General features: G+C 32.4%; 1 protein-coding gene across 1 annotated transcript; it reads right to left on the bottom strand.

The window, feature by feature from the left end:
- Window positions 1-19,497: 19,497 nt before the first annotated feature.
- On the bottom strand, window positions 19,498-22,298 carry LOC110658274 (stress enhanced protein 1, chloroplastic). Its single transcript, XM_021815818.2, has 4 exons — window positions 22,137-22,298; window positions 21,940-22,044; window positions 20,779-20,957; window positions 19,498-19,768 (listed from the first exon to the last, which is right to left on the bottom strand). Exons 1-4 carry the CDS (start codon window positions 22,180-22,182, stop codon window positions 19,664-19,666), a joined length of 435 nt encoding a protein of 144 aa, XP_021671510.2. The 5' UTR covers window positions 22,183-22,298; the 3' UTR covers window positions 19,498-19,663.
- Between the last annotated feature and the right edge of the window lie 3,109 nt (window positions 22,299-25,407).

Raw genomic sequence — 25,407 nt, 5'->3', positions numbered from 1 at the left:
GGTGGGTCCCACAAACTTCGCATTGATTCTTCAAGCCTTAAACGAGCTTAATTAATTTCGCAAATATTTTATTCTAACCCCTGGTGTTATGGGCTTCGCATAGGTATTTTAGTTTCATGAAAATTCGACTATTGCTCGAGTCTACATTTTTAGGCTAGACAGATAGGCTGCTAGGACAACTCTCAATTCGAGTCAAAGTAATAGTCTACCCCACCATTTCTAGATGCCCCGGATGCATTTTAAGCATCAAAATTGGTGTAGGTAAACCTAAACTCTAAATTTCTTCAATTTTATGGTGCCAGGTTTAGAATAAAATTTCATAAAATATTCGTGGGTAATTAGAAAATCATAATTCCTTTTGTATTAGCTTTATAAATACTGTTAAGGACTGCGGGGCAAAATTTTAGAAATTTTAGAGAATGAGTTATAACAAAATGATAGTTATAGGGACTAAAATATAATTTTTCAAAATTGTGAATATTAACTATTTTGAAGGGCCCAGGAGGGGCCATATGATGATGATGAGATGTGATTGTAGAATTTGTGTATTAGAAGTGTTACTTGGATCATTTTCCAGGTTGGGTAGGTCCTAGGTACAAGGAAAACTCTACTGGATTTTCGGCAAAACTTAGGATTTGTCCTTTAACTCTTTGAATTTTGTTTGAATAAATATTGATAAAATTTTTGATATAATGTTTAGGTGAGTCGGGCCAGCCTTCCTCCTCTGCCCAGCTGTCACAGTAATCAACGGTTAATTTGTGAGTAGATATTGATTTTATTTGCAATTTCAATATTATTACATATTCAAGGCATGCTCATGCATCACATATAAATATATGTATGTAGTTAAATATTAGACATGCTCTGTGTTGCATTTTTCTTGTTTGAGATATGCTTGTGAATATCACCTTAGGGTAATTTAGAGCTGTGTGTGTGTGTCAGTGTGCGTGTGATGTGGTATGATAGATATGGGTAGACCGGGCAAATCGGCTTGAACTAGTCTCACCTGGGGCCCTGTTCTTTTTGTGAAAGTCGAGGTGAGTACAACTTTAAGTTGATCTCACTGACCCCCCCGCATTTGGATTATTAAGTGAAAGTCCGGCTTAAGTTTATCTTGCTGGCAGGCCTTGGATTAAGAGAGCTAGCTGTATAGGGGATTAGGTCCCATATGTATATATCTGTCATGATGTATTGGTGTGTGAGTGCTCCAAATTATTCTTTGTGCAAATATTGCTTGAAATTGGTGAGATTGCTTATCGATGTTGCATTTCATCCTTAAGGATGCATTAGAACTAGATAATTATATAATTTATTTTCAAAATCAATATCTTACTCTATGAGACAAACACTCACTCCTGTTCACCCATTTTTCCTAGGTTGAAGAGAGCTTTTTCTTGTAATTGACCTGCCTCCTCCTTCACAGGTCCATTAGTGCTTGTTTACATTTATTTTGTTGATCTGAATTCTAGTACTCCGCATGTGCTAGGGACATTTTATTTAGTTGGGTTTGTAAAAGATTATTGAATTTGTTAACATATTAAACATGTATGTGTGGACTTATGGTTTTATCTGCTTGTATGGATGAGGGAGCTAGGCTCCCAGTGATCATTTTGTGTTGATTGAGGATATTGTGAGTGAGCTGAGCACCCCAAATGATTATATGTTGTGATTATGGGTCGGGTGAGTTGAAAACTCCCCGTTGGATGGTCCTGAATATGGCCGGATTCTGTCCGGTTGTTTTCTTGAAATGGATTTTGAAATTGGGCATATAGATTGGGCTTAAATAATGAGGCTTACTACGGGCTTTGGGAGCTTTATGCTGACCTAAGTCCTAGTGCCGGTCCGGCCCATAATTTGGGTCGTGACATCCACAATAAATTGAAACTAGAAGATTACATATCTAAGTATTACACCAAAGAGTATTACCTCAAATCTTATGCTTACACTATGCAACCAATCAAGGGAATGAGGCTATGGGAGGATAGATAGAATCCAAAAATTGATCCTCCAGTAATCATCAAGCAGCCTAGTAGACCAAAGAAAGTCAGGATAAAAGAAAAGGATTAGGTTAGGAAGAAAATAGGGAAATTGTCAAGAAAAGGAATCCAAACGACATGTGGAATTTGCAAGAGTAAAGAGCACAATAGAAATGCATGTCCACTAAAAGCTCCACAGACTGAGGTCATTTTTTATATACTTTAATATTATAAATGTGTTTATTTATGTACTTTAATTATATATACCTTAGTTTGATAATTCTTTTAATTTTAGGTTCCTCAATTAAGGGCAAGTCAACATGAATCACTAAGCTCAAATGTTCAGAACATAGTTAATCTACCAAATGTAGCTAAGCAAGTCAATGTAGGTATTGGAAGGGGTACTTTTTCTATTGCTACACTTGTATTATACAGATATTTTTAAGCACATTTGTACAGCATTTCATAGCATTTAGATTGGTAATTTCATGCATAATCATCAAATTCATTAACTTTTATAAATTTCATTACTCTGCACTAAATTTTATGTTTTCTGCATATTTTCAGATGTTTAGAGGGAGTTCCAAAGCATAAGAGTAAAGAAGGAAGCTTGAAAAATCTTAAGAAGAAGAGCATTGCTGTTGATACATAGTACACAAGTCGTGTAAACATAATACAGACCCATGTAACCTACTACTTGGAGATAACTAATGAAGTCAAAGAGGAGTCACAGTACACGGGCCGTATAACACGACCTGTGTAAACAGCGGAGACCCGTGTAATATTCTGGCGGGCAAAGCTTGAAGAATTTCTAGAAGAACAGCAGAACACGGGCTGTGTAATTGGACCCGTGTAACTAGCTGAGGCCCGTGCAACCTTTTGCTTTGACACAAGATGCAACCTTCAAGCTCCAGTAAGTTACACGGCCCTGGGTCGTGTAGTGACACATGGGTCGTGTATCAGTTGACAACCAATTTCCTAATTAGGTTCCAACTCTAGTTTTTAGACAGAGAACAGACTTCTAATGCCTTAAGGACTCAAAAAACCTAACCCTAGGACATTGGGTATAAATATAAGCAGTAAAAAATAGAGAAGAGGGCATCTTCACATACACATCTTCATTCACATACATCTTCATCATTCTCTCCAAGCCATCTTGAACAATAGCACATCAGCATTAAGGGGGAGTCCTCAACCGAAGTTCCACAAGTTCAAAGCTACAGATTCTCTTCGGTTCATTTGTTCTATTTCTTTCGGTTACTTTAATGTTCTTTTATTTTACTATTATATCTGCTAAACTCACCATGAGTGAGTAGTTTCTTTATTCTAGAATTAGGAGAGTAACGCTTGTAATAATTATTATGGACAAATATTGAGTTTCATTTATTAGATTTGAGTTTTGTTCTTTGATTTAATATTCTGTGTTCTCAATGCATGCTATGTGTCGGTACCCACTTAGACATGATATAAGATACTAATTGAAGAACTGAAAGGTAAAGATTGGTATTGGAAAATCAGAGTATTAAACTTAGGAACTCTGACCTAGAGATAGACTGATGACCTTCATGGAATTTCATAATTGATCATAGATCTTAAAGGGTTTTTATTAGAACTAATCACCCACGAAAGTAGGGTTTAGCTCTAATTGAAATACACCTTAGGTGCCTTGAGAGATAACCTAGGATATCTTAGGATTAATTTCCATCAAAGCAACGATTCTCAATTCAATGAATAAACAAGATTGAATCCATAGTAAGGTTAAAGTGTGAAATCATAATTCTAGAATTGTTTTAATAGATTATTTCATTTTAAGTTCATTATTCTTCTAGTCTTTAGTGCTCAAGATAAATTAGATTCACTCCCCCCATTTTATTTGGTAACCTATTAATTTCCATCAAAGCAACGATCCTCAATCCAATGAATAGATAAGATTGAATTCATAGTAAGGTCAAAGTATGAAATCTTAATTCTGGAATTGTTTTAATAGATTGTTTCATTTTAAGTTCATTATTCTTCTAGTCTTTAGTGCTTAAGATAAATTAGATTCACTCCCCCATTTTATTCGGTAGCCTAGACAGTCATAATTGTTGTGTAACTTGGTGCTTGCTAATTAAATTCCTCATGGGATGATACTCTACTCACTACTTTATTACTTGTTAGCGATCCATGCACTTGCAGGGTTATAAAATTAGCAAACATCTATACCAGCTAAAGGTAGAGGGCAACATAGGAGAGAATCCCAAGTTACTATGGGTAAAGGAACTCCAATTACTAATATCAAAAATTTAGGTTTCAATAGAGAAAAGAAGGGTAGTGGTATAGGAATTGATAAATTACCAAGCAAAATAGGTGGATTAACTTCAAGGACCCTTAAGATCTAAACCACAAACTAGATGTGGCAAGAAGAGAGGATTTGATTCAACTATACCACCTTTTAACCAACAACTAAAAAGGGCAAATTCATTGGATATGGTTATTGTGTTAATCAAGATAAAGGGTTCACTTTAAAAGATGTGAGTTTACATTATATATTTAGTTCCAATTAAAATTTTGCTAATTTATCAACTAATGGATTATTTGCTAATTTTATAGCTTGGACATGCCACATCTAAGTTTATTCCCAATCACATACCAGAATCACAAGTGAAGAATGCTGTTGAGATGACTAAAGAGCTTGGTTTGAAAGCAAAGTGACTTAGATGGAAAGGCAAGCAAGCAATATCCACATAATAGTTGGAAAAAAGCAAGTTTGGCCATATGATGACCAGAAGGAATACTAGTTAGCAATCCTAAACCAACCCTACAATTGAAATGAGCAACAACACAAGAAAATCAATGAGGTAGCAATCACAGGGCAATGCTTTAGCACCATGAGGCTGTTGTGTCATCTTGGGATTTGGTCAACTTGCGTAATTTTATGTCAATGAGTTTTGTGTAAGAAGTTGTGTCCCAAAGTTATATTGTCAAGTTGGATTATGAATGATGGTAGTGGTGAAAATTGTAAAGTGCTTTTTGGACTGTAATTTAGATGCACTAAATGTTATTTTAAGAACAATTTTGTGTTTTGGCTCCTTTAATTAACTTCTATAACCTGCAGCTTTGATGTTAATATAATATGCAGTACTTGGAAAAAAGAAAACACTTAAGTTTTGGACTACATTATTTATTGTTTTGGACTATGTCTTAAACTTATTATACTTGCAGGTGAAGTGAATGTGCATTGATTATTCATTGCATACTAAGCTTCTGAATATGAATTGTTATTGCACTGCAAGTTGCAGGCTAAGTAAATGTTAACCTAATGAATGTGTTAAACTTGTAATTGCACTTGGAGGTTTATAAATGTGTTATTGCACTTGCAGGTTATTGAACTGATTCTGTATTGCACATTAAGCATCCACACTTGTAATGGACAATAAATGGTTCATTCTGCAGTTTTATAACAGATAAAATTGTAGTTAAATATGTAATTTTGTTTTAAACAGTAAGCACAATCTGCAAAGTCACTGCTAATAAGCATGCACATACTTATTTAAGCAAATTTCCCCTTTATTAACATTAACTTAATTACATAATCAACTAACATTTATGACCCCAACCAAAATGAATTTTAATAATTACAGAGTATACAAAAACCACAATCAAGTTGCACACAGTAACCAACTTAACAAAACCAACAAATAACTTTAGCCATAACTGTAACGCCCTCACTTTAGGTAGTCCGTACATTCTACTGTTCCGATGACTAATGTCGGTTCGGACAGCCAGGATGTCTGAAACTATACTTAAACTAGGGTGAGGAGACATAAATTGACTGAACAAAGATCAAGTAAAATCAATTAAAAATAAAAGAAGTAAAGTGCAACTTGGTTAAAGGAGCCGGGGTTACGGCAATGGGTAACCCTAATGGGAAGCGACTGTGAAAATAGTTGTCAACCCCATACCCATGGGGAAACCCTGTAAGATAAATAATGGGAAAAAATTAAAGGATTTAGGAGGTTTAAAAGGCAATAAAAATATCAAGAAAAATACAAGAGAATTTAACCAATATGTAACACCCCCGTTGTATAGCCTGGTATATTTCACTGTTCCGATGACCGGTGTCGGTCCGGACAATTAATGGGATTAGGGCCACACTTAAGACAATTTGAGAAGCCATAAACACAAATAATTAGTAATGTTTAATTAGTTAACTATAAATAAGAAAAACAGAACATAAGAGGTTAAACGAGCTGAGAGTCACAGCGATGAGTGACCTCCTCAGGAACGACTGCGAAGTCGTTTTAAACTCAAATTTCGAACCGTAAAAAGTGACGCTATGGTCCTTAGGACCCTTATGAACACAGTGGAAAAGAGAAAATTATGAAAAAGAACTGTTAAGCCAGTCAAATAATTAGGTCAGGGAGCCAAAAGAAATATTGGATTATTTGCAAACTGGGATGAACCGGCGAGGGGCAATTTGGTCAATTGACCCCGAGAGCTGACTCCTGACCTAACTGTCAAAATAAAATCGGAGAAAAGAAAATTTCGGAATCGAGAATTAAATTAAAGAACTAATAGAAAAATAAAAATAAAAAAAAAAAGAGAAAAGGAAAGAGGTTGGAAAAGTCAAAAGTTATGACATCATGCATGATGTCATAACTAAATTAATAAATTGAATTAATTAATTTGGATTTAGGGGTCTTCCATAAGCCAAAAACGTGTAAAGGAAAACAAAAGGAAAAAAATTGGGATTTTCTTCTTCTTCTTCCATCAAGTGCCACCCATCTCTCCCTTTCATTCTCACTCACTTGTTCCACCATTTTTAAGAATTAGAAAGCTTGAATTTCCTTACTTACTTCCATAAATTCACAAAGTCCCAACATTAAAAATTCTCTTTACATGTTGAAGAAGCATTAGAGAGTAAAAAGAAAAAGAAAGACTTGAAGGAAGTAAAACCTAGAAACCCACCAAGCAAGGTTAGTGTTTATCTCTTAAATTTTTCTTTATATTAATGATTAACTATTTGTATTAAGTTGGAATTTGATAAAAGTTAAAACAAAATGTTAAGATAAGGGATCATAAAGATTTCAGCCAGCATGGTATGAAGGTATTGTTTCATGGTTTGATTGACTTAAATGAATATATGAACCTTAAGTAGTTGAGTTATTATGGTTTAAGGCTTTGAAAGTAGTTAAATATAATGAATTAGTGAGATTAGGGTTTCAATGCTAGGGTTTATGAACCAAAAATTGGAGAAATACATAAATGGCATGTTTAACCTATTGTGAAATGAAATAATGGTCAATTATGACCAAATAAGTTGTGTGGGAATTGTTGGAATAAAAATCAAATTCGTAGGTCAATGGTCATGCTGCTGGCAGCATGACCAAACCCACTTTGAAGGACCAAAACTCAAATTTTACAAGCCTAATGGATATGCCACCAATTGGAGATGAAAATAGACATAAAAGAGCACAATTTTCATTAAGGAACCATGGCCAAAAACTGACCAAAACTTGGTGAAACAATTGACCAAAGTGAGTTGATAGCAGGCTGCCACTGCACTAAACTGACCAAATGAACTGTTCATTTGGTCATAACTCGAGCTAGGTAGGTCAAATTGACCTGAAATTTTACCAGAAATTAGATATGATATAGACCTAAAACTTTCATGAAGAACACCAACCCAAATTAGGCCATTAACTCATTCAAATCATTGAGCAAAATTAAATTTACTGTACTGAGATTCTGCAGAATTTTCATTGAGCAGCAATATTTGGATGGCTATAACTCTCTCTAGAAAACTCGGATTTAGGAGATTCTTGAACCGATGGAAACCTAAGACATAGTACAACATTTCATATGAAGAAATTGAGACCAAATTATGAACTTAACTTGATCAAATTATTGACCAAAGTTGGACCAAAAATCACAACACCAAAATCTCGGTATGAGCGATTACACGTGAACGATAAACTTATTTTGGCCATAACTTGAGCTACAAAACTCCGATTGAGGTGATCCAAAAATGAGAATACACTTAAGACAATAAGGAACATTTTCTATGAAGGAAGTTTTGTCAAATTCCAACAGTAGACCGACCAATGAAACAGTGCAACTTCGGAGAACCAAAACCGAAAATTGGCAATTTTGCCAAAATGACCTAAGCTTTAAACAAATGACCAAAACCAACAAGTTTGGTGACCAAAATGTGGTATGTGGGTGAAGTTGGAGTTCCCATTCCTATTAAGCCTTAGAAAGTCAATAATTTGACTTGAATAGTGCAGTGAATAGTAACCCAAAACACAAAAATTTCGAGAACGTCGAATTTAACACGTTAGAGCTAGGTAAATGTGAAGTTAAGTTTATTTTGGATTTATTTTAAGTTTTAGTACTGAAACATTGGAAAATTTCGTGTTTCAGTGTAAAAGAATACCGGGACAGAACCCGAGGAGTCTAGTCAAGGCCAACAGGCGACTCGTTTGAGGTTTGTGCACAACATATACTTTTATAATCATCTTTTGCATATCGTTTTGAATAATGTGAAATATTGGATTATGGCATTCTTATGATGTTTGATTTAAATTGTGAAAGTTATTGTGTATATTTGAAATGACAATGTTTAGCAAATTGTTAAGATAAGTTTTGAAACCACAGTGTCATGACCATATATTTGAACACCTCACTAGCACGACTAGTGGGGGTAATTAGTTTCGAATTTTAATTCCTTCTCTGGAGAAGTGTTGAGGTGTGCCAGTAGAAGAGGATGTGAATGGATATCCATATATTTGAGCTAGCTAGCCTGTGATATGATTTCTCTTTAGCCTCTGGCTATTGAGATTCTATTTGTTTCGAATGGCGTGATCTAACTGTGAGTTTTATGAAATGTGTTTTGATACTTTGAAATGAACTTGGTTTACATGTAAAATCTCACAATGCATGATTGTATTTAATTTTCATGTTTAGCCAAATTTTTGAATGAATGTGCTTTAAGCTTTGCATAAAGATTATTTTAGTATATTGTGCACCACTGAGTCCTAGTACTCAGCGATAGCTTTTATTGCTGTCGCAGATACAGAGACTAGAGGAGCAGCAGACTGAGCTGCTGAAGTGTGTGAAGTCATCAGCTTGAAGCCTTCGGGTATAATTTATACCCTAACTGCAAATACTTCTTTTGATGTATATATTGCACATAAATGTATGGACATGTAAAAATGGGTCTTGAGCAGCTTGTACACAAATTTGTATGAAGTTTGTAATAAAGTTTAGTTTGTGTTTCTTTTAATATAAATTTGTAAGGTTGTGTATAAATTATTTTGTTTTTAATGAAATATGTATGATATTGATTGACAGTATTTTGAGAACTATTGAACTTGTGAATTTTGAGAAATTGATTGAGTTTGATTGTGAAACCGAAGTAGTGGTTGAGAAAAACTTTTAGAAGTGCTTTTTACAGGTATTTGAAGAACGGTTTTCTCAAAATACAGAGGAAACTCTGTCAAAATTTCTATAGAATTTACGGAAAACTAAAATGGACCAAAAATATTAACTAGTTTTAATTTTAACTAAATGTTTTTAAATACCTATTAGAAAATGCTCACCACTTGTCAAAAATAAGAAAATTGTTTTAAAATCCCTTGTAGGGTACTTAATGAGTTATCGGTAGGTGAAGTTCGGTAGTTCATTAGGTATTCTACGGGATCATGTTATGGCTTACAGAGGGGTAAGGTGTGACACAATAGGTAAAGACAGTTATAACCCAATAAACACAACAAAGGGCATTTTGGTCATTTCACCCTTAATGTTGAATTTTGACCTAAATGCCAAGTGAAAAGAAAGAGAATAAAATATTAAAAAAATAAATTAAAATTATGAATCGTGGAATGGAAAAAGGAAAAAGAAAAGGGAAAGAAAGAAATAAAAAAAATTAAATGAATTATGATGTACGCATGACATAAGATGACATAATTAAAAATTTTAAACCAATTATATTTAAACATATATATATATATATATATATATATATATATATATATATATATATATAAGAGACAGAGAAATAGTTTCTCAAAATAGATAATTTAGGAAGAATTTTGTTGGAATAAATTTCCTATCATTTGTATTCCCTTTACTTTCAAAATATGAACACGAGAATCATTGAAATATTTGTTTAATTATAATTAAAAGGGTATTATTCATATATTATTCTATTCATAGAATATATTACTTCACTCGAATCCAATATAATTTTGGATTGAAGATAATTTTAATTCAATTTCTAAATTTTTAACCTAATCACTTTTCTTCAACTTCTTCTTCTTTTTAGCTTGGCTGACTTCCATGGGAGAGAGAGAGAGCTCCCTCCATTATCAAGCTCCCAAGCTTGATTTCTCCTCCTTTTTCACCCCAAAGCCCATACCTCTCTTTACTAAAAGTTGTCTCCACACCTTAAGGAAGGTAGTGGCAACCAAGGAGTGAAGGAAACTTGAAGTTTTACAAGATCACACTTGGCTCCAAAGAGGTTAGTGCACTGTACACACCTTTCCTCTTCTTTAATTAGTATAAGCATTCTAAATTAGGTTGAAATTTCATGAAATCAAAAGAAAATCATTAACAAGTAGGAACCCTAAAATTTGGCAGCGATGAACTGAGTTGAGGTTTGATGATTTTGATGAAATTAATTGAGTTTATCAGTGTTATTGATGAGTATATATGATGATTAAATTGATTAGCATGTGTTTGCAAGAGATTGTGAATTTGAGTTAGGGTTTTTGACCTAACTTTGGGGAAATTTGCGTATGACTTGAAATTAATGATGTTGAGACCAATCGTTGACTATTAGAAGTGCTATGAATGTGAATTGAAGTTTGAAAGTTGGGTGGATTTGAAATTGGGAGTACTGATTTTCATGTAGGATTTTCGGACCCATGAGTCCAGTGTAGTTTTTAAGCTATAAGTAGAGTTGTGTTGCCCCAATTGGTGTGAGGCCAATTGGAGATGAAACTAGGGTCATAATGTCTCATTTTTCATGAAAAGACTATGCCCAAAACTGTCCCTAACCTAACCTAAAAACTGCTTGAATCTGGATAACCCTAATCTGGATTTAGGAAAATGACCAAATGAATAGTAAATGTTCAAATGGCCATAACTTACACTAGAAAGGTTAGAATGACCTGATTTTTGAACCCATGGAAAGTTTAGACATAGTAGAACAACTTTCATGTAGAACAGATACTCAAATTCTGACCATAACTAAGTCAAATTGCTAACCAAAATTAGCTTGTCAAAACTGCCAGAACCAAAATTGCCCAGAATTTCTGGACCTGAACCTATCCAACTAGTTTTGGTAAAAATACCATAACTTGATCCAAAAAACTGAAAATGTAGTGAAACTAAAGCCAAAATCTCTACAAGACCTAGAACTACAACTTTGGTATTTTGACCAAAACCCAGAACCTAATGGAACTAGACCAATTAGCTAGGACAAATTAGCATACCAAAACCTGAAATGAACCAAATAACCACTTGACTCCAGAACAGTTTTTATACCATAACTTTTATTAGAAAACTCTAAATGGGATGAACCCAACTATTATGGAAACCTAAGAGATAGGGCTCAAACTTTGATTTAAGAACCTTCCTCAGATTTTGAGTGTAAGAACCCTAAAATGGGAGACAAATCCACTGACCTGAACTTGGAATCCTGAAGGCACAGGATACCTGAGTCCAGGCCAATTAGTTTGCCATAATTAATTCTAAAAATCTTGGATATTGTAAATCTTAAATCTGAGTGATCCTAAGACATAGGGTAAAAACTCCTATGAAGAACATTAGGCCTAAAAGTGGCTGTAACATATCCAAATAATTAGATAAAGTTTGACTCCAGAATTTGCCTGGTTCTGGAACTAGAATGAGTTAATGAACCAGTTTTAGTTATTTGACCATAACTTAAGTTATAAAACTCCAAATTACATGATTCAAAAGAAAACAAAGACAAGACATAGAGGAACAACTTCCATGAAGGAAGTGTGGCCAAACAGTGGCCACATCTTAACCAATTTGCTAGATGAATTTAAGATACCAAATCTGGACCTTGAGAAAGGTTCATAAAATAACTTGGTACATGATATGGAATGAACTAAAGTAATTTGCTAAACATAAAAATAACATGAATATGCTTGTAAAACTTATGTTTTCCATTACAAGTGACGTGAAAATGCTATGAAACACCACTAGTATATAACATGAATAAATGAAACTATAAATACTTAATAATTCTACTTTGCCCAAAGTATACCTAGACTTATTTATATAGCATGGATAGATTGGTATACTAATTAAGAACTACAGATTGTAGTACTACCCACAGGAATGATCATTGACAGATAACATATGTCTAAGATGGTTATTCTACTAGCTTTATATCTGCCCGTTGGCCACAGTGCCTATTATTATTACTGGCTTTATACCTGTCCGTTGGCCTAGTGTTTGACATGACCTTTGTATACTTGATAGACATATGGATGTCTAACTAGTATACTCCCGTGTATCCAGTCTTTATAGTCTGTCATAGGTTACTTGGACACAGATATAAGTAATATAATTTAAATTTAAATAAGTACATGAAAAGATCACTATTATAGATTTAATAAGACTGAATATGAAATATATGAATAAAAGATCCCAATAAATTATTTGCTCCCAAAGTTCCGCAAATATGTGATTAATTCAAAAATTTAGAAAATTTTATATGGAATAATTATTTCAATTATTAGTTATTTTTATTTTAATTATTGCATCACTAAGCAGAAATGCTTAGCGCGATGAATTGTTTCCTCGCACAGGTACAAGAGACCACCACCACTACCAGCAGTAGCAGTAGAGCACCGATAGAGGATTCATCATATTTGCTAGCGTGTTGGTGTCACCTCATCAGTTATTTTGGTAGGGCTTATGTATATATTTAGATGTTGCATTTTGATCATTGTACATAAGTAAATGTTGCAAATCATTTTGAAATATGTAATTAAATTTTTAGATTGTATATAAATTGTACATTATTGTATGTAAATTTTATATGAATGAAATGAAATTTACTTTCTAGAAAATTTTATGAATAATGAGATGATATGACATGGCATATAGAAAGAATGAGATGGATAGTATAATATATGATATGAAATTGTTTTTAATAGGTGAATGGTGGAACCTGCCATACACTAATAAAATAGGGGAGACTCTGTCTAGGTCTCCACAAAAATAAAATGTGATAAAAAAATTTCTCACACATGGAATAAAATAAATAAATAGAATTTAAATTAATACAGTATAAGACAAGATAAGATAGCGTGCTCCGGCACCGAATGTAGCACACCTTGCTCGACTACACTGTAGACGGGTGAAGGGTGTTGCAATAATCACAGTCAAGTTGAACACAACAACCGAGATACCAAAGTCAATAATATTGCTACTGTTACAAATATAATTCTTCCACAAAATGTGCTTACACTCAAGGCTCCTCTCTTCTTTACAACTTCATACTCATTAAGCCTTGATAGCAAACCAAGAATTACATTCTTCAAATACTCAGGCATAGGGGGATCAAACCAGGAGAAATAACCACATGCCACATAAGTCTTCATTTCCTAAAAATCATATAAACACATAGCAATTACAAAATTACAACACAAAACAAAAATTAAATAATCATAGTTCAGCCATTATAAAAATTACTTATTCCATAATGCCTGCAACCAAAGAACCTTCTCCCCGAATTCATGCATATCCAAGAAACTTTCAACGTTGTTGTTTCTCCACAATGGCACACTGGATACATAAAGTTAATTTGACTTAACTCCATTGTTCTATGAAATACCGAATTTGAAAGAACTAAGGTTCCTATCAATCATGCAAAATTAAAGAATGAATTAGAAGATCAAGGGGCTAAATTGTTAAAAGTTTAATATCGCACAACAATGAAGAAAAATTGAATGAGCAAATTACGATAAGGATAAGAAGATTTATCTGCATGCAATACCAAGGGGAGGATCGCCAACCCAGAAAAACGCTTTGCCATTTTTATAGCCGTTGTATGTGCCGTGTGACACCCCTCACCCGACTACAGTGTAACCGAGCAAGGCATGTCACACTCGGTGCCAGAGCAACCTTTCTTATCTTACTTTATTCCTTTAATAATTTGTTCTCGTTATATTTTAATATCAATTATTTATCTAAGGAGAAACCGGCGGAGTTTTCCCTATTTTATTGCCAGTTGGCGTATTTTACTATTCACCTGCTTGAAATTTTCACTAATATTTTTCATACAATAATTCATCCATACTCATATCATCATTTCAAAAATCATTATGTAATTCAAATCTATACTCATTTGTACAAATTCATTAATGCTTATTACATATATCAAAATCCTCAATTTCATTAGTTTACATAATTTACGAACTAATTGCATAAAATCACAATTTACATCAGGTGCATATTACATACAATTTTCTAATTTTCATTATAACATAATAAATAATTATAATGCACAAATTATATAATATGACTAATGTGAGCCCTATCTACATGCATTGCTGAAGAGGTGACTACCTTGAGCACTTTTGACACTTCTGCAGATCTAAACTCTAAAATCCTAGTCTAATGTCTACTGGGTTTTATCTTCAGTACCTGCGTGAGGAAAACAAATCCATTATGCTAAGTATTGCTGCTTAGTGGTGCGATAATATAACAAAGAAAATAATATATAAATAAAGAAAGAAATGGATTATACTTTGGATACTCTGAAATTTAATCTAATTTAATATAATACTTCTGGTATCAACTATCTTTCATTCTAATTTCTATCTTTTGTTCTAATTTATTCCTCTTAAGAAGCAGTTTATTTCTAAATTCACAGTAGTAATATACTTATATCTCTTTTGCAAATCTTTTTATCATTTTATTCAATACTTTCTAGGTTATAGCAAATTATTTCATAATAATTAAATTTTAATATCATTCCAATTCATTTCAATTCTTTCTACTAAATAATTAATCTAATTTATTTTAAATATTTTTACTCTTTTATTTAATTGCTAATATTTTCAGTTATTATTATTCTTAACTCATTTTAATAAATTTCACTGCCCAAGTAACCTATGACAGGCTGACTAAACAACAGGTCGTTGGCACTGGACACCGCGATGCCTCAAGCTGTCATACCATGGGACGTGAAATGTGGAACGTCAACCACGTATGCAGTCAGAATGGCTAAAAAGCAATGATAACATATCAGTATGGCTAAAAGCCATTATAACATATAATCGGGCATAAAAGTTACGAGTGCGGGCATAAAACCATGAATACAGGCATAAAGCCTTACGCAGTACTGCTAAAACAATACCCTATTGGTATGCCAATGTATCCAATTTGACACACGTGTCTAGGCAATACATGGGCATATTACTTCATTATTTTATTAAATATTTCGAGTATAATTTATAGTATTTTAATTTTTATTTATAGCAAAAGAATAAATACCTAAATCTCATTCCTGCACAATTTATGCAATTCATCATACCATCTATGATAATTTCAATTCACATCTATTAATTTTTCATGTACCATTTGTACATCGAAATACTTTTCCCCTCTCAGCAAGAGAACTAATGTTAAATTCATACATCCATATGATTTTTTTATTCATTACAATAATTATATGTATTATCAGTCACAATTTTTCCTAAAACCCTCCATGTGGGTTATCCCCTTATGTCCTAGAGTCACTCAAGTTCAAGGATTAAAATTCACTAATTACATTATATATTATCATTCATAAAGTCTTCTCTAATTTATTTTACTTTTTATTATGTCCTTGGAGTTACTATTCACATGTTACTATTCACTTAAATTATTGACTTTTTCATACATAATATGTATACAAATGTTTGATACATAATTATACCACATTTTAGGTTCTAAATTTGTTAGCATTGATTGTCAATTGTAATTCAAAGCCTTCTAAAAGTATTTTCAAAAATTCAGTTTTTGTATCCTATGTTTACTGTTCTGAGCTACAGTGAGAATTTGGTAAACTTTTATTCATCAAAGTTGTTCCTTATTGTGTCTTCTTTAATTCCCTTTTTGAATCAATCTATTTGGAGTTTTCTAGCTCAAATTGTGCAAATTTCAATAAGGCTGGCCGGATTGGTATCTACCCAGAATTTCTAGGCAGAAACTAATTCTGACAGTTTTGGTATCCTGATTTTAATGGACAATTTTATTAAGTTCTGGTCAAATTTTGGAGTTATGTTCCTTATGAAAGTTGTTCTAAATTGTCTAAGCTTTCTATTGATATAAAATTCAGGTCATTTGGACATTTCTACACTGAGTTATGGCCAGATGAACAAATATTATTCATTTGGTCACTTTTATTAGGTCCAGAATTGGTTGCCCAGATTGGTTAATTTTTTAGGTCATCCTACGTTTGTTTTCTGGGTAAAGTTTCTTCATCAAAGTTGTGGCATTATATGTTTAGTTTTATTTCCAATTGGCCTTACACCAATTGAACCTACACAACTCAAGTTATAGTTGCCCAAAACTACTAGACTCACATCCAGCCCTTCAGGTCCTATGAGGCAGCATACCCAACCTCAAATCCAAAGCCACAATTCACTTCAATTCCTCATCAACCATAGCTAAATGGTCACTAATTGACCATTAGGACTTCCATTCACTAACACATGAGCAAAACCCAAATTTTGCCCCAAACTCTAACTCCAAAATGTTAATTCATGGCATACACACACCAAACTTATACCAATCACTTTATCTATCATCTTTACTCATCAATAACATAAATAACTACTTAATTTCAGTAAAAACTAACAATTCTCAAACTTTCTCATGGCTGCCAATATTTGGAGGTTCCATTTATTCATGGTTTTGTTTTAATTTCATGCAATTTCTACTTGATTTAGCATGCTTACAAAGATTAAAGAAGGAAGAGAACTTGTTTTATGCACTAACCTTGTGTGAGCAGAATTTTCTCTTGGTTAATTCTCAATTTTCCTTCACTTTCTTTTTTTTTCTAGGCTGCCAAACACTCTCCCAAGAGGAATTGATAAGGTTTAATGAAAGAAACTTAGGATTTTATTGTGAGAAATTAAGGCTTAGAAGGGAGAGATTAGAGAGTTTTAATGGAGGTTAAGATAGATGGGAGTGACTGCCGAATTTGGTTGAGGAGATAAGCAGATTTATTTTTTCATTTATCTATTTTTAAATTGATTTATGAGTGCTTGTTGGGTTGTGATTGGCTATGAGGTTTTTATTGCATCATGGTAACACATGTATGATGTAATAAGCCTCATTTACTTTCATTTTTCTTTTCTTTTTTTTTCTACTCATTTTTAATTTAATTTTTAGCAATATTTTTTCGCATTTTATGTCATATAATTTATTTACTCAATTGAACAAGTTGGTCAAAAATCATCTCTGAAGGCGAAATGACCAAAATGCCCTTCATTTAGCTTATTGAGCTAAAACTGTCTGTACCGATTGATAAAATTTTCTAAGCATTTTCTTGGCATTCTAATGCCATCGAAACCTCAATGACTCTTCTCTGGAGTCCCAAAAATTATTTCACAGGGTTTCCCTAATGGTATAGGGTCAATAACTGTCTTCGCAGTCGCTTCCTGTTAGGTCATCCATCGCTAGGACACTGGCTCATTTAACTTTATTGTATTTTATTTCTAAAATTTTTCCTTAATTTTTCTTACTATTATTTGAATTATTTATGACCCCTCACTCTAGTCTACATATAATTCTAGACATTTTAGTTATCCGAGCAGTAATTGGTTACCGGAACAGTAGAATGTGCGGACTATCTAAAGTGAGGGCATTACATGCCGCACAGACAACAAAATGCCTCTTTAATTGCCTCTCCTCGTATGAGATAACGCACAATGCTGAATGTGCAAAATTGTATTTTTGTGTTTAAGTTTTTTTAAGTTTGTGTGCATTGAGAAAAACGCAATAGTACATGTGTTTGAGGATGTATTTAATCTTTTGGACGACTCCTTTTAGGTGAAGATTCTATTGTTATTAATTTTATTATGTGCTTGTTTGGTATTGAGTTTTATAGCTCAAAACTACTTTCAAAAAAAAAAAAAAAACCCATTTAGATGTTGAAAAAAATAATTTAAAAAAAGTTATTTTGTTCTTCCAGTATTATTATTATTAAAATTTATCAAATTTAATTTTAAATCATTTGTCAATACTCTCTAATCTCTAACTAATATATAAAAAGTGATTTTTTTCAATAGTAGTTTCAACCATAATTCTAAACACATCTAAATTTTTTTTCCCCCCAAGACTTAAGGTTTTCACGTAAATTTGGAGTTCCTTTTGTTACATGATGATTGGAATATTTCTAAAGTAGGAATTATGGCACAGAAAGATTGTCTTACAAAGAGTCATGTTATTTTAATTTCCTTAAAGAAAATGGTTCATGGCCTCAAAAGAATCCCACATCAGGTTGTCTTGCGAGAGATATTGTTGGATAACCAATCTAGACCCTCATGGAGTCCTTGTCGGACCTTGGCAGAAGAACTCTGGCTGTACCTGGACAAAGAATGTTTCGATGTTCATAAAACCTGTGAAAAATTTTTTTTGCTCTTAATTGTATATTGAAAACTTTTAAAAGCTTGCGAGAATTGAACTCTTCAACTGTTAACCTCCTGCATTATAAGGTAAATAGCACCAATAAAAAAGAAAAAAAAAATTATAGAGGAACAAGCAAAATGAAATTAAGCAAGATGAAATAAGAAATCTCTGCAGTTTTACACAACAGAACAAATAACAAAGAAATGGTGCAAGGCCTTCTATGGTATAACGCTTATATGATCATTATATTAACTATTTTCAATATTCACATTGAATTTCCAACAAATTCTTCGCCGATGAATTTGATGAAATTCAACACAAGGTTTACACTTGGCCTAAGAATATGTATCAATGGAGCTGATGAAAAGAGACAGAGATCAGAGACTTAAGACCCAGAGGGAGATAACCCAGAAACCACAATTTAGTTAAAACTCCAGAAACAAAGCACTAATCATGGAAGAAAACACAGAAAGAGAAAGCAAACTATCTGCAACAGAGAAATATATGTTCTATGATTATAGAAACCTGGAATTAAGAAAGAATTTCATGGACGTGAAAAGCACAATTAAAAAGAGCATGGCAAAGGAGATCTCTTGTCCTTAAAGTGATCATCAGGTAATGCACTGGCAAGAAAGCTGTCTTTTCATGCCCATCATAAGATTATTGCACTCACAAGAGGCCCCCTATCCAAGGTATCTTTGTTTAGTAAATCTAATGAGATTCTGATATCATCAAAATAATAGCAGCAGTTGATTCTCAAAGCTAATCAAATGTCTTTTCGAAACCCTGCTTAAACAGATATAAAGACATTCCCAGAATCATGACGAGTAATAGAAGTATCCACTAAACTACACATTACAGTGAAAACAGCACCACATAAGGAAAGGTGTCATATAGATTATATTTTCCATCACTTTACATTCTCAAGTATTACCCCATTCTTGGCTTAAAGACATTAAAATTAGTGATTAACAAAAATGCAACCTTAAAGATCTTTTGAATTACAACTTTACAAACACTGTACCACAACCTTATGTGTGGGCTCAATTCTTAGAGGCTGACTGGAATATAAAAATAGCTGTCAAAACACCCACCAATCCTGTTACTGCCAATGCTACTGTAGGCAAGGGTGTTGTAAGCCCAAAATTCTGCAAAGCCAAAATGAACATAGATTTGATAAGATATTTGCTCGTTAATAGAGAAGATTGTGTGTCATTGCATAACGTATCTGATGTGCATGTGTAAAGGGAGGGCGAGATCAAGCATATCTCTAGGAATGGGATCATCAATCTCTTTTACTCCCCCTCTATGCAACCTACATGCCCTTCAAAGGTGAGGCATGTAGGGGGGAGTGAGGAGGAATTTTTCTGTGAGAAAAAAAAAATAAAAAAAGGCAATAAAAAGGAAGAAAAAGAAAGAAAGAATAGAGTGAGAGGAGATGATGACCCCCATGCGCCATATGCGGTACATTGTACTCAAACCAACCCAACAAAAATTTCAGTCTCCAATGAGCTCAAGCCAATTATAATGGATTCTTTTCTCCATCTAATTCAATCTCCAACTAAAAGTATCTTACAAGCAACCACTTTAACAGGATTAATCTCTTTTGAGAGGGAGAGGGAGAAAAAGTGGAGGAGGAGGGGGAAGGCCTGGAAAAATGCGTGGACAAAGAGCTAAAAAAATACTTTCTAATCATCGGATGTCACTTTTGTTCAAAAAAAAATAAGCCTCAAATGCAGAACTGAGGCAGTCCAAAATTGGAATTAAATAGGATTCTTAGTTATGCATTCTAACAGCACATCAAGGGCAATTCATATTCCTGAAAAGTTCATCAGATCATTTTTCACAATCACAAATGGAGTTACTTTATCAGTTTCAAATTACATTAATATTTTATACTGGTAGGGAAAAGTTATAAGTGGGTAACCAATAGGTAGAATATCAAGTCTCATCAGTGGATAAACCATCAATATTTTGCACATAGTTCAATCTGGTAAAAGCTTTGAAGTTTCTGTGTACTCGGTATATCTAAGTTGTCCCATAAATCAATGACATATTTTTAAACAGAACAAAATATCCATAATTGCAATTTAAAGTCAGTAACTAGCTAAGATGTTGAAAATCATAATGAAAACAAGGATGTTTCCTAAAACCATACCTCCAGAAGGCCCTTGCCTGTGGCTATTTCCACACTGATAGCCACTGCAAAGCCAACCATTGCAAGCCGTCCTAACCATACATCAACACTGTTGCCTCCCTGGGTACTTTGCTCGCATCTTATAGAAACTGAAGTTGCTCTGCTTACAGGCTTCCTCCAAAGAGAAGTTCTTGATATTACTAGAAATGAAAACTGATATTAGCTTTTATATGTTAAATCAACAAAGCACATCTAATGTTCCTTCAGTTGGCAATAATACACAGGGAAAGATTTGGAAAATCACTGCTCGTAATTACAAGTAGTTCAAAAATATCATCTTCTGGCAAACCTTCTTGACAATCAAATAAACCAGGGAAGTGAGATGAAAAACATTTTACATTCAGATGATACCTTACAGTTATGACTTGCATTCAGATGCTACGTTTTGAATAGACCCTTGATAAACTATTGAAGAACTACTTACCAAGCTCTATTTTCAATTATCAAAGGTTGGATGTGAAAAACACGAGGACAACTGGGTTCATTTAAGTAAATTTTCAGCTCCACACACAAAACCCCCCACCCCTTCTCTTCTCACCAGTTATCATAATTGGAGTAACTTACAAAAGACTTGTACCCCAAAAGAAGTGATGATTATCAAAATAATTAGGCTTAACCTAGTTGGATTGGATCCCAAAATGGAAACAAAGATCCAGGAAGAACAGCTATGAACTTATCTGTAGAAGAAGGATTTAAAAAAAAAAAAGAAAAAAGAGAGAGACTGAGTTAGAGAAATTAGCAAATCCAAACACAAGTAAAACCAACTACCTTTTAGTTGCCACTAAAGTGTGGTTGCTCAACTATGGACAACAAGTATGCTTCTAAAATTTAAAGGATTTTACCCTCTTGAAAATTAAACCCATTTTTATATCCACTGCAGTAAAATAGAAAAAGGAGGTGAAATGTGTATTTCCCTTTGCATTACACTAAAAAGGGATGTAAATGCAAGCAACAATCATTCAATCAAATCAACTTCTAGCACCAAGCCATTAATTAAAATGGAGCATTTCATCTAAGAAGCAGTGACAAACATTCAAAATCAATACACAAATGAAGAATGATAGTGGCTCATGCAATCAGTAACAAAAGATTCAAAGAATAGATGACGAAGAAGTATCTTACAGAGAGGAGAGCCAGTGGCGAAAGTGGTCCCACTTTTGGCAAAACTCGAAGTGGTTAATAGAGAAATGGAATGGTTTCTTCTTGCAGAGCTAATAGCACAAACATCTGCAACATGAATTCGCCAAAGCTTGAAATGAAATCCATGGAATCACAAACACTGTACAAGACAAAGAGAAGGAGAGCGAGAGAGAGAGTACCGCGGATGGAGAAGGAGAGCGAAAAGCAGAGTTGAGCTCCTGCCATGTCCTGTGGTATGGCTAAAGGCGAGAGAAAATTGTGTGGCACCGCTCTTTCTTAAATGGAATTTATTTTCTATTATATTTATCTCTTCTCAGTGACAATTGATTAATTGAAGATATCCAGACACTTCTGGTCTGGGAGAGGAAAACTTACACGTACCCAGTGAGTTTTTTTTGGTAAAAAGACCTTTTTTCACCCTATGATAGTCACGCAAAGGGTCAAATAAATGTTATTAATTTAATTGATTTATTAAACCTTTAATAATTATTTTTAAAATTAAATAAATTTTTATGAGTATATTTAACTTCTTAATAATTATTATTATAGTTAAATAAATTTTTATTAATTTAATTGATAGATCTAAACTCTATAATAATTACTCTTAACGATAATAATTTATTTGACTTAGTAATTATTAAAGTTCAAAAAGATAAATTAAATTAATAAAGATTTATTTAATTTTAAAGCAATTATTAGAGACTTAAAATAATCAATTAAATTGATAAAAAAATTATTTAATTCTAAGAGTAATTGTCAAATATTTAAAAGAACTTTTAATCTTTTTTTAATACTTTAAAATAAAAAATTATGAATTATCTCAAACTTGCACAAAATACTTCTATTTGATTTATTTGTTGTTATTGTTATACCAAAATTCTTAGATTATACTTTCTTTATAAAATATTGAAAATTTATTATTTATTCTTTCTATTTTAGTAAATTTAATTATTTTATTCTCCTATTTAAAAAAAATTATATTAGTTTGCCTTTATATTTTTGTTCACTTCATTATTTAATCTATCCATCTAATTTAAATTAAATTTTTTATTAGCTAATATATTCAAAATAGAAAAATTACCGATATAAAAACTAACAATTTAGAAAATAGAGAAATTATATAATTATATTTTTTAAATTATAGATACTAAATAAAATTTAAATTAATATTTAAAATAATTAAAGAGACTAAAGAATAAATAGAGTAAAAATATAGAGACTAATCAATATATTTTTCAAAATATAATGATTAAAAAGTTAGTTACATCAAAATAGAGGGAGTAAACGGTAATTCTTACATATTGGATTTTTCTAATGGATTTGGTCTCACATTTGAGCCGCTTCTTGTTGAAATCAGCTTCTATCAAGAATCTAGATTTGTTGTTCCCATGCTTTAAATTTGGGTTTGTAATTCTGTTTTTGTTGGGTGTCTACTTAAAAATCGAAATTAAATTGAAATTTTATTATGATTTTAATTTGATTTAACTTTGTTTTAATTATGGTTTTGTATGGTTCTGATTCGATTCTCGTTATTAAAAAAATTTTATACAATTATTTCCATAAAATCATACTTAAATTAACATTTAAGTTTTGAAGTTATTAATATATGATAAATATTTCTAAATTATAGAACTTTTAACTATAAGATACATATATAATTTAATATTAAACATATTATATAATATAATAGTACAAGGGTATGATATAATACACCTTTTAACTATTTATTGATTATGTAATATTAACTATAGGATATATATATATATATATATATAAATTATGAGGTCATTTAGTATATTTATAATTAAAACTATTAAGAAAATATAGAGAAATAAAATATAATATTAAGTTATATTTAGTCTATAATTATACATATATATAGTAATATTGAAAGTGTATAATATATCAAAAAAATACAGAAAAATATAGGTGAAAATTTGTTTCTAAATTTAGTTTTAATTCGGTACAGTTTTGATTCAATTTTGATATAATTTGATTTTTAGTGAATAACTAGAGTCAAACCAAAGTCCAATTAAAACGTCGTTTTATTTCATAAAATCAAATTCTTTAATCTTTACATCCAATTTTTTTAATAATTTTTGCGAGTCATACGCAAGTCAAAGGAGAAAGAAATTTTTGTATCCTCAAACTACCCTCTTTTTGTATCCTCAAACTACCCTCATTTTCTCTCCCAATTCTCTCTCCCTTCCTTTTGTTACTCTCTCTCTCTCCTCTTTTCCTTTGTCTATATTTCTCTTAATTGCTGTCAAATGTCACGATCCAATTTCTAGGCCAGATTGGCATTAGGACTTGGGTCAGCATAAGACCCTCAAAACCCATAGTATGCTTAAACAATCTATAACCTAACAACAAAGCCTAAAAAGAAAGGTCCAAAATCAAGAAAATAAACGAACAAGAGTCTGACAATAAAATGGAGAATCCAATGGGAGAAACTCACTCAACCTATATTACAAACAAAATCACAATTGGAAAGCTCAGCTCACCCTCACAAATCAAATCAACATCCAATATCAAAATGGGGAGCTCAGCTCACCCTAAATCCAAAATCACATAAGTACCTTAAGTGAAATACATTAGTTTTACATTATAAGAATACCATTACAGTCACTGCAGAGTTATAGATTTGAATAATAAAATTAATAATTAATACATTAATCAGTTCAAGTTTCCTGTGAGAAAAAAGTAGGTTAACTCCAAACTAATATCCACTAGTCACCTAGGGAAAAATAGTTGAATAGAGGTGAGCATTCAACTCAGAAATTTTAGATATTGATTATAAATATAATTTCTATAGCTATCTACAACTAATGCATCCCTAACCATGAAATGCACACCGAACATATACAACAAATAAATCATCCAATACTTATACAAGAAGATAATTTAGAGCTACACACGCACCCAGTAAAGTATTTTCATACATAACCATGGGAGCTGATTCTCTATTTAGCTCTCTTAATTTAAGAACTGCCAGTGAGCTCAACTAAAGCTGGACTTTCACTTAAATCTAAGTGCGGGGGCCAACGAGATCAACTCAAAACTGTGCCTCACCCTGACTTTCCATATCCTTAAGGATCGGGTTCTAATGAGACTAGTTCAAGCCGTGACTATCTGTCTAATCCATATCTATCATATGCCATATATATCTATATATAATACACACATAGCTCCAAATTATCCACAAGGCGGCAAACATAAGTAATTATTAATAAATAAATATGCAATAATAAGAGTGCTCCTAATTTATTTAACTAAGTATGTAAATATATTTATAAAATGTATGAGGATACTAAAAATATATAAATAATATTGAAATTACAAAATATAATCAATATCCAACTTACAGTGCAATCCAATGCTTTTTGATTTTGTTGAGAAGAAGAAAATAGCGATTTGAGTCACCTAAGCAAATATACTAAAGAACTATCA

Source organism: Hevea brasiliensis, chromosome 8 (genome assembly GCF_030052815.1).
Source record: "Hevea brasiliensis isolate MT/VB/25A 57/8 chromosome 8, ASM3005281v1, whole genome shotgun sequence".
Classification (NCBI taxonomy): domain Eukaryota; kingdom Viridiplantae; phylum Streptophyta; class Magnoliopsida; order Malpighiales; family Euphorbiaceae; genus Hevea; species Hevea brasiliensis.
Note: the sequence above shows the minus strand (reverse complement) of the source record. Positions and strands in the feature narration are given on the sequence as shown.

Excerpts from the sequence above, each read along its gene's own strand:
- LOC110658274 (XM_021815818.2), bottom strand. The coding sequence starts at position 22,182 with ATGGCAGGAGCTCAACTCTGCTTTTCGCTCTCCTTCTCCATCCGCG. Across the intron at positions 22,045-22,136 it reads GCTCTCCTTCTCCATCCGCG|ATGTTTGTGCTATTAGCTCT; the intron begins GTACTCTCTCTC and ends TTCATGTTGCAG. Across the intron at positions 20,958-21,939 it reads CGCCACTGGCTCTCCTCTCT|TAATATCAAGAACTTCTCTT; the intron begins GTAAGATACTTC and ends TTTCATTTCTAG.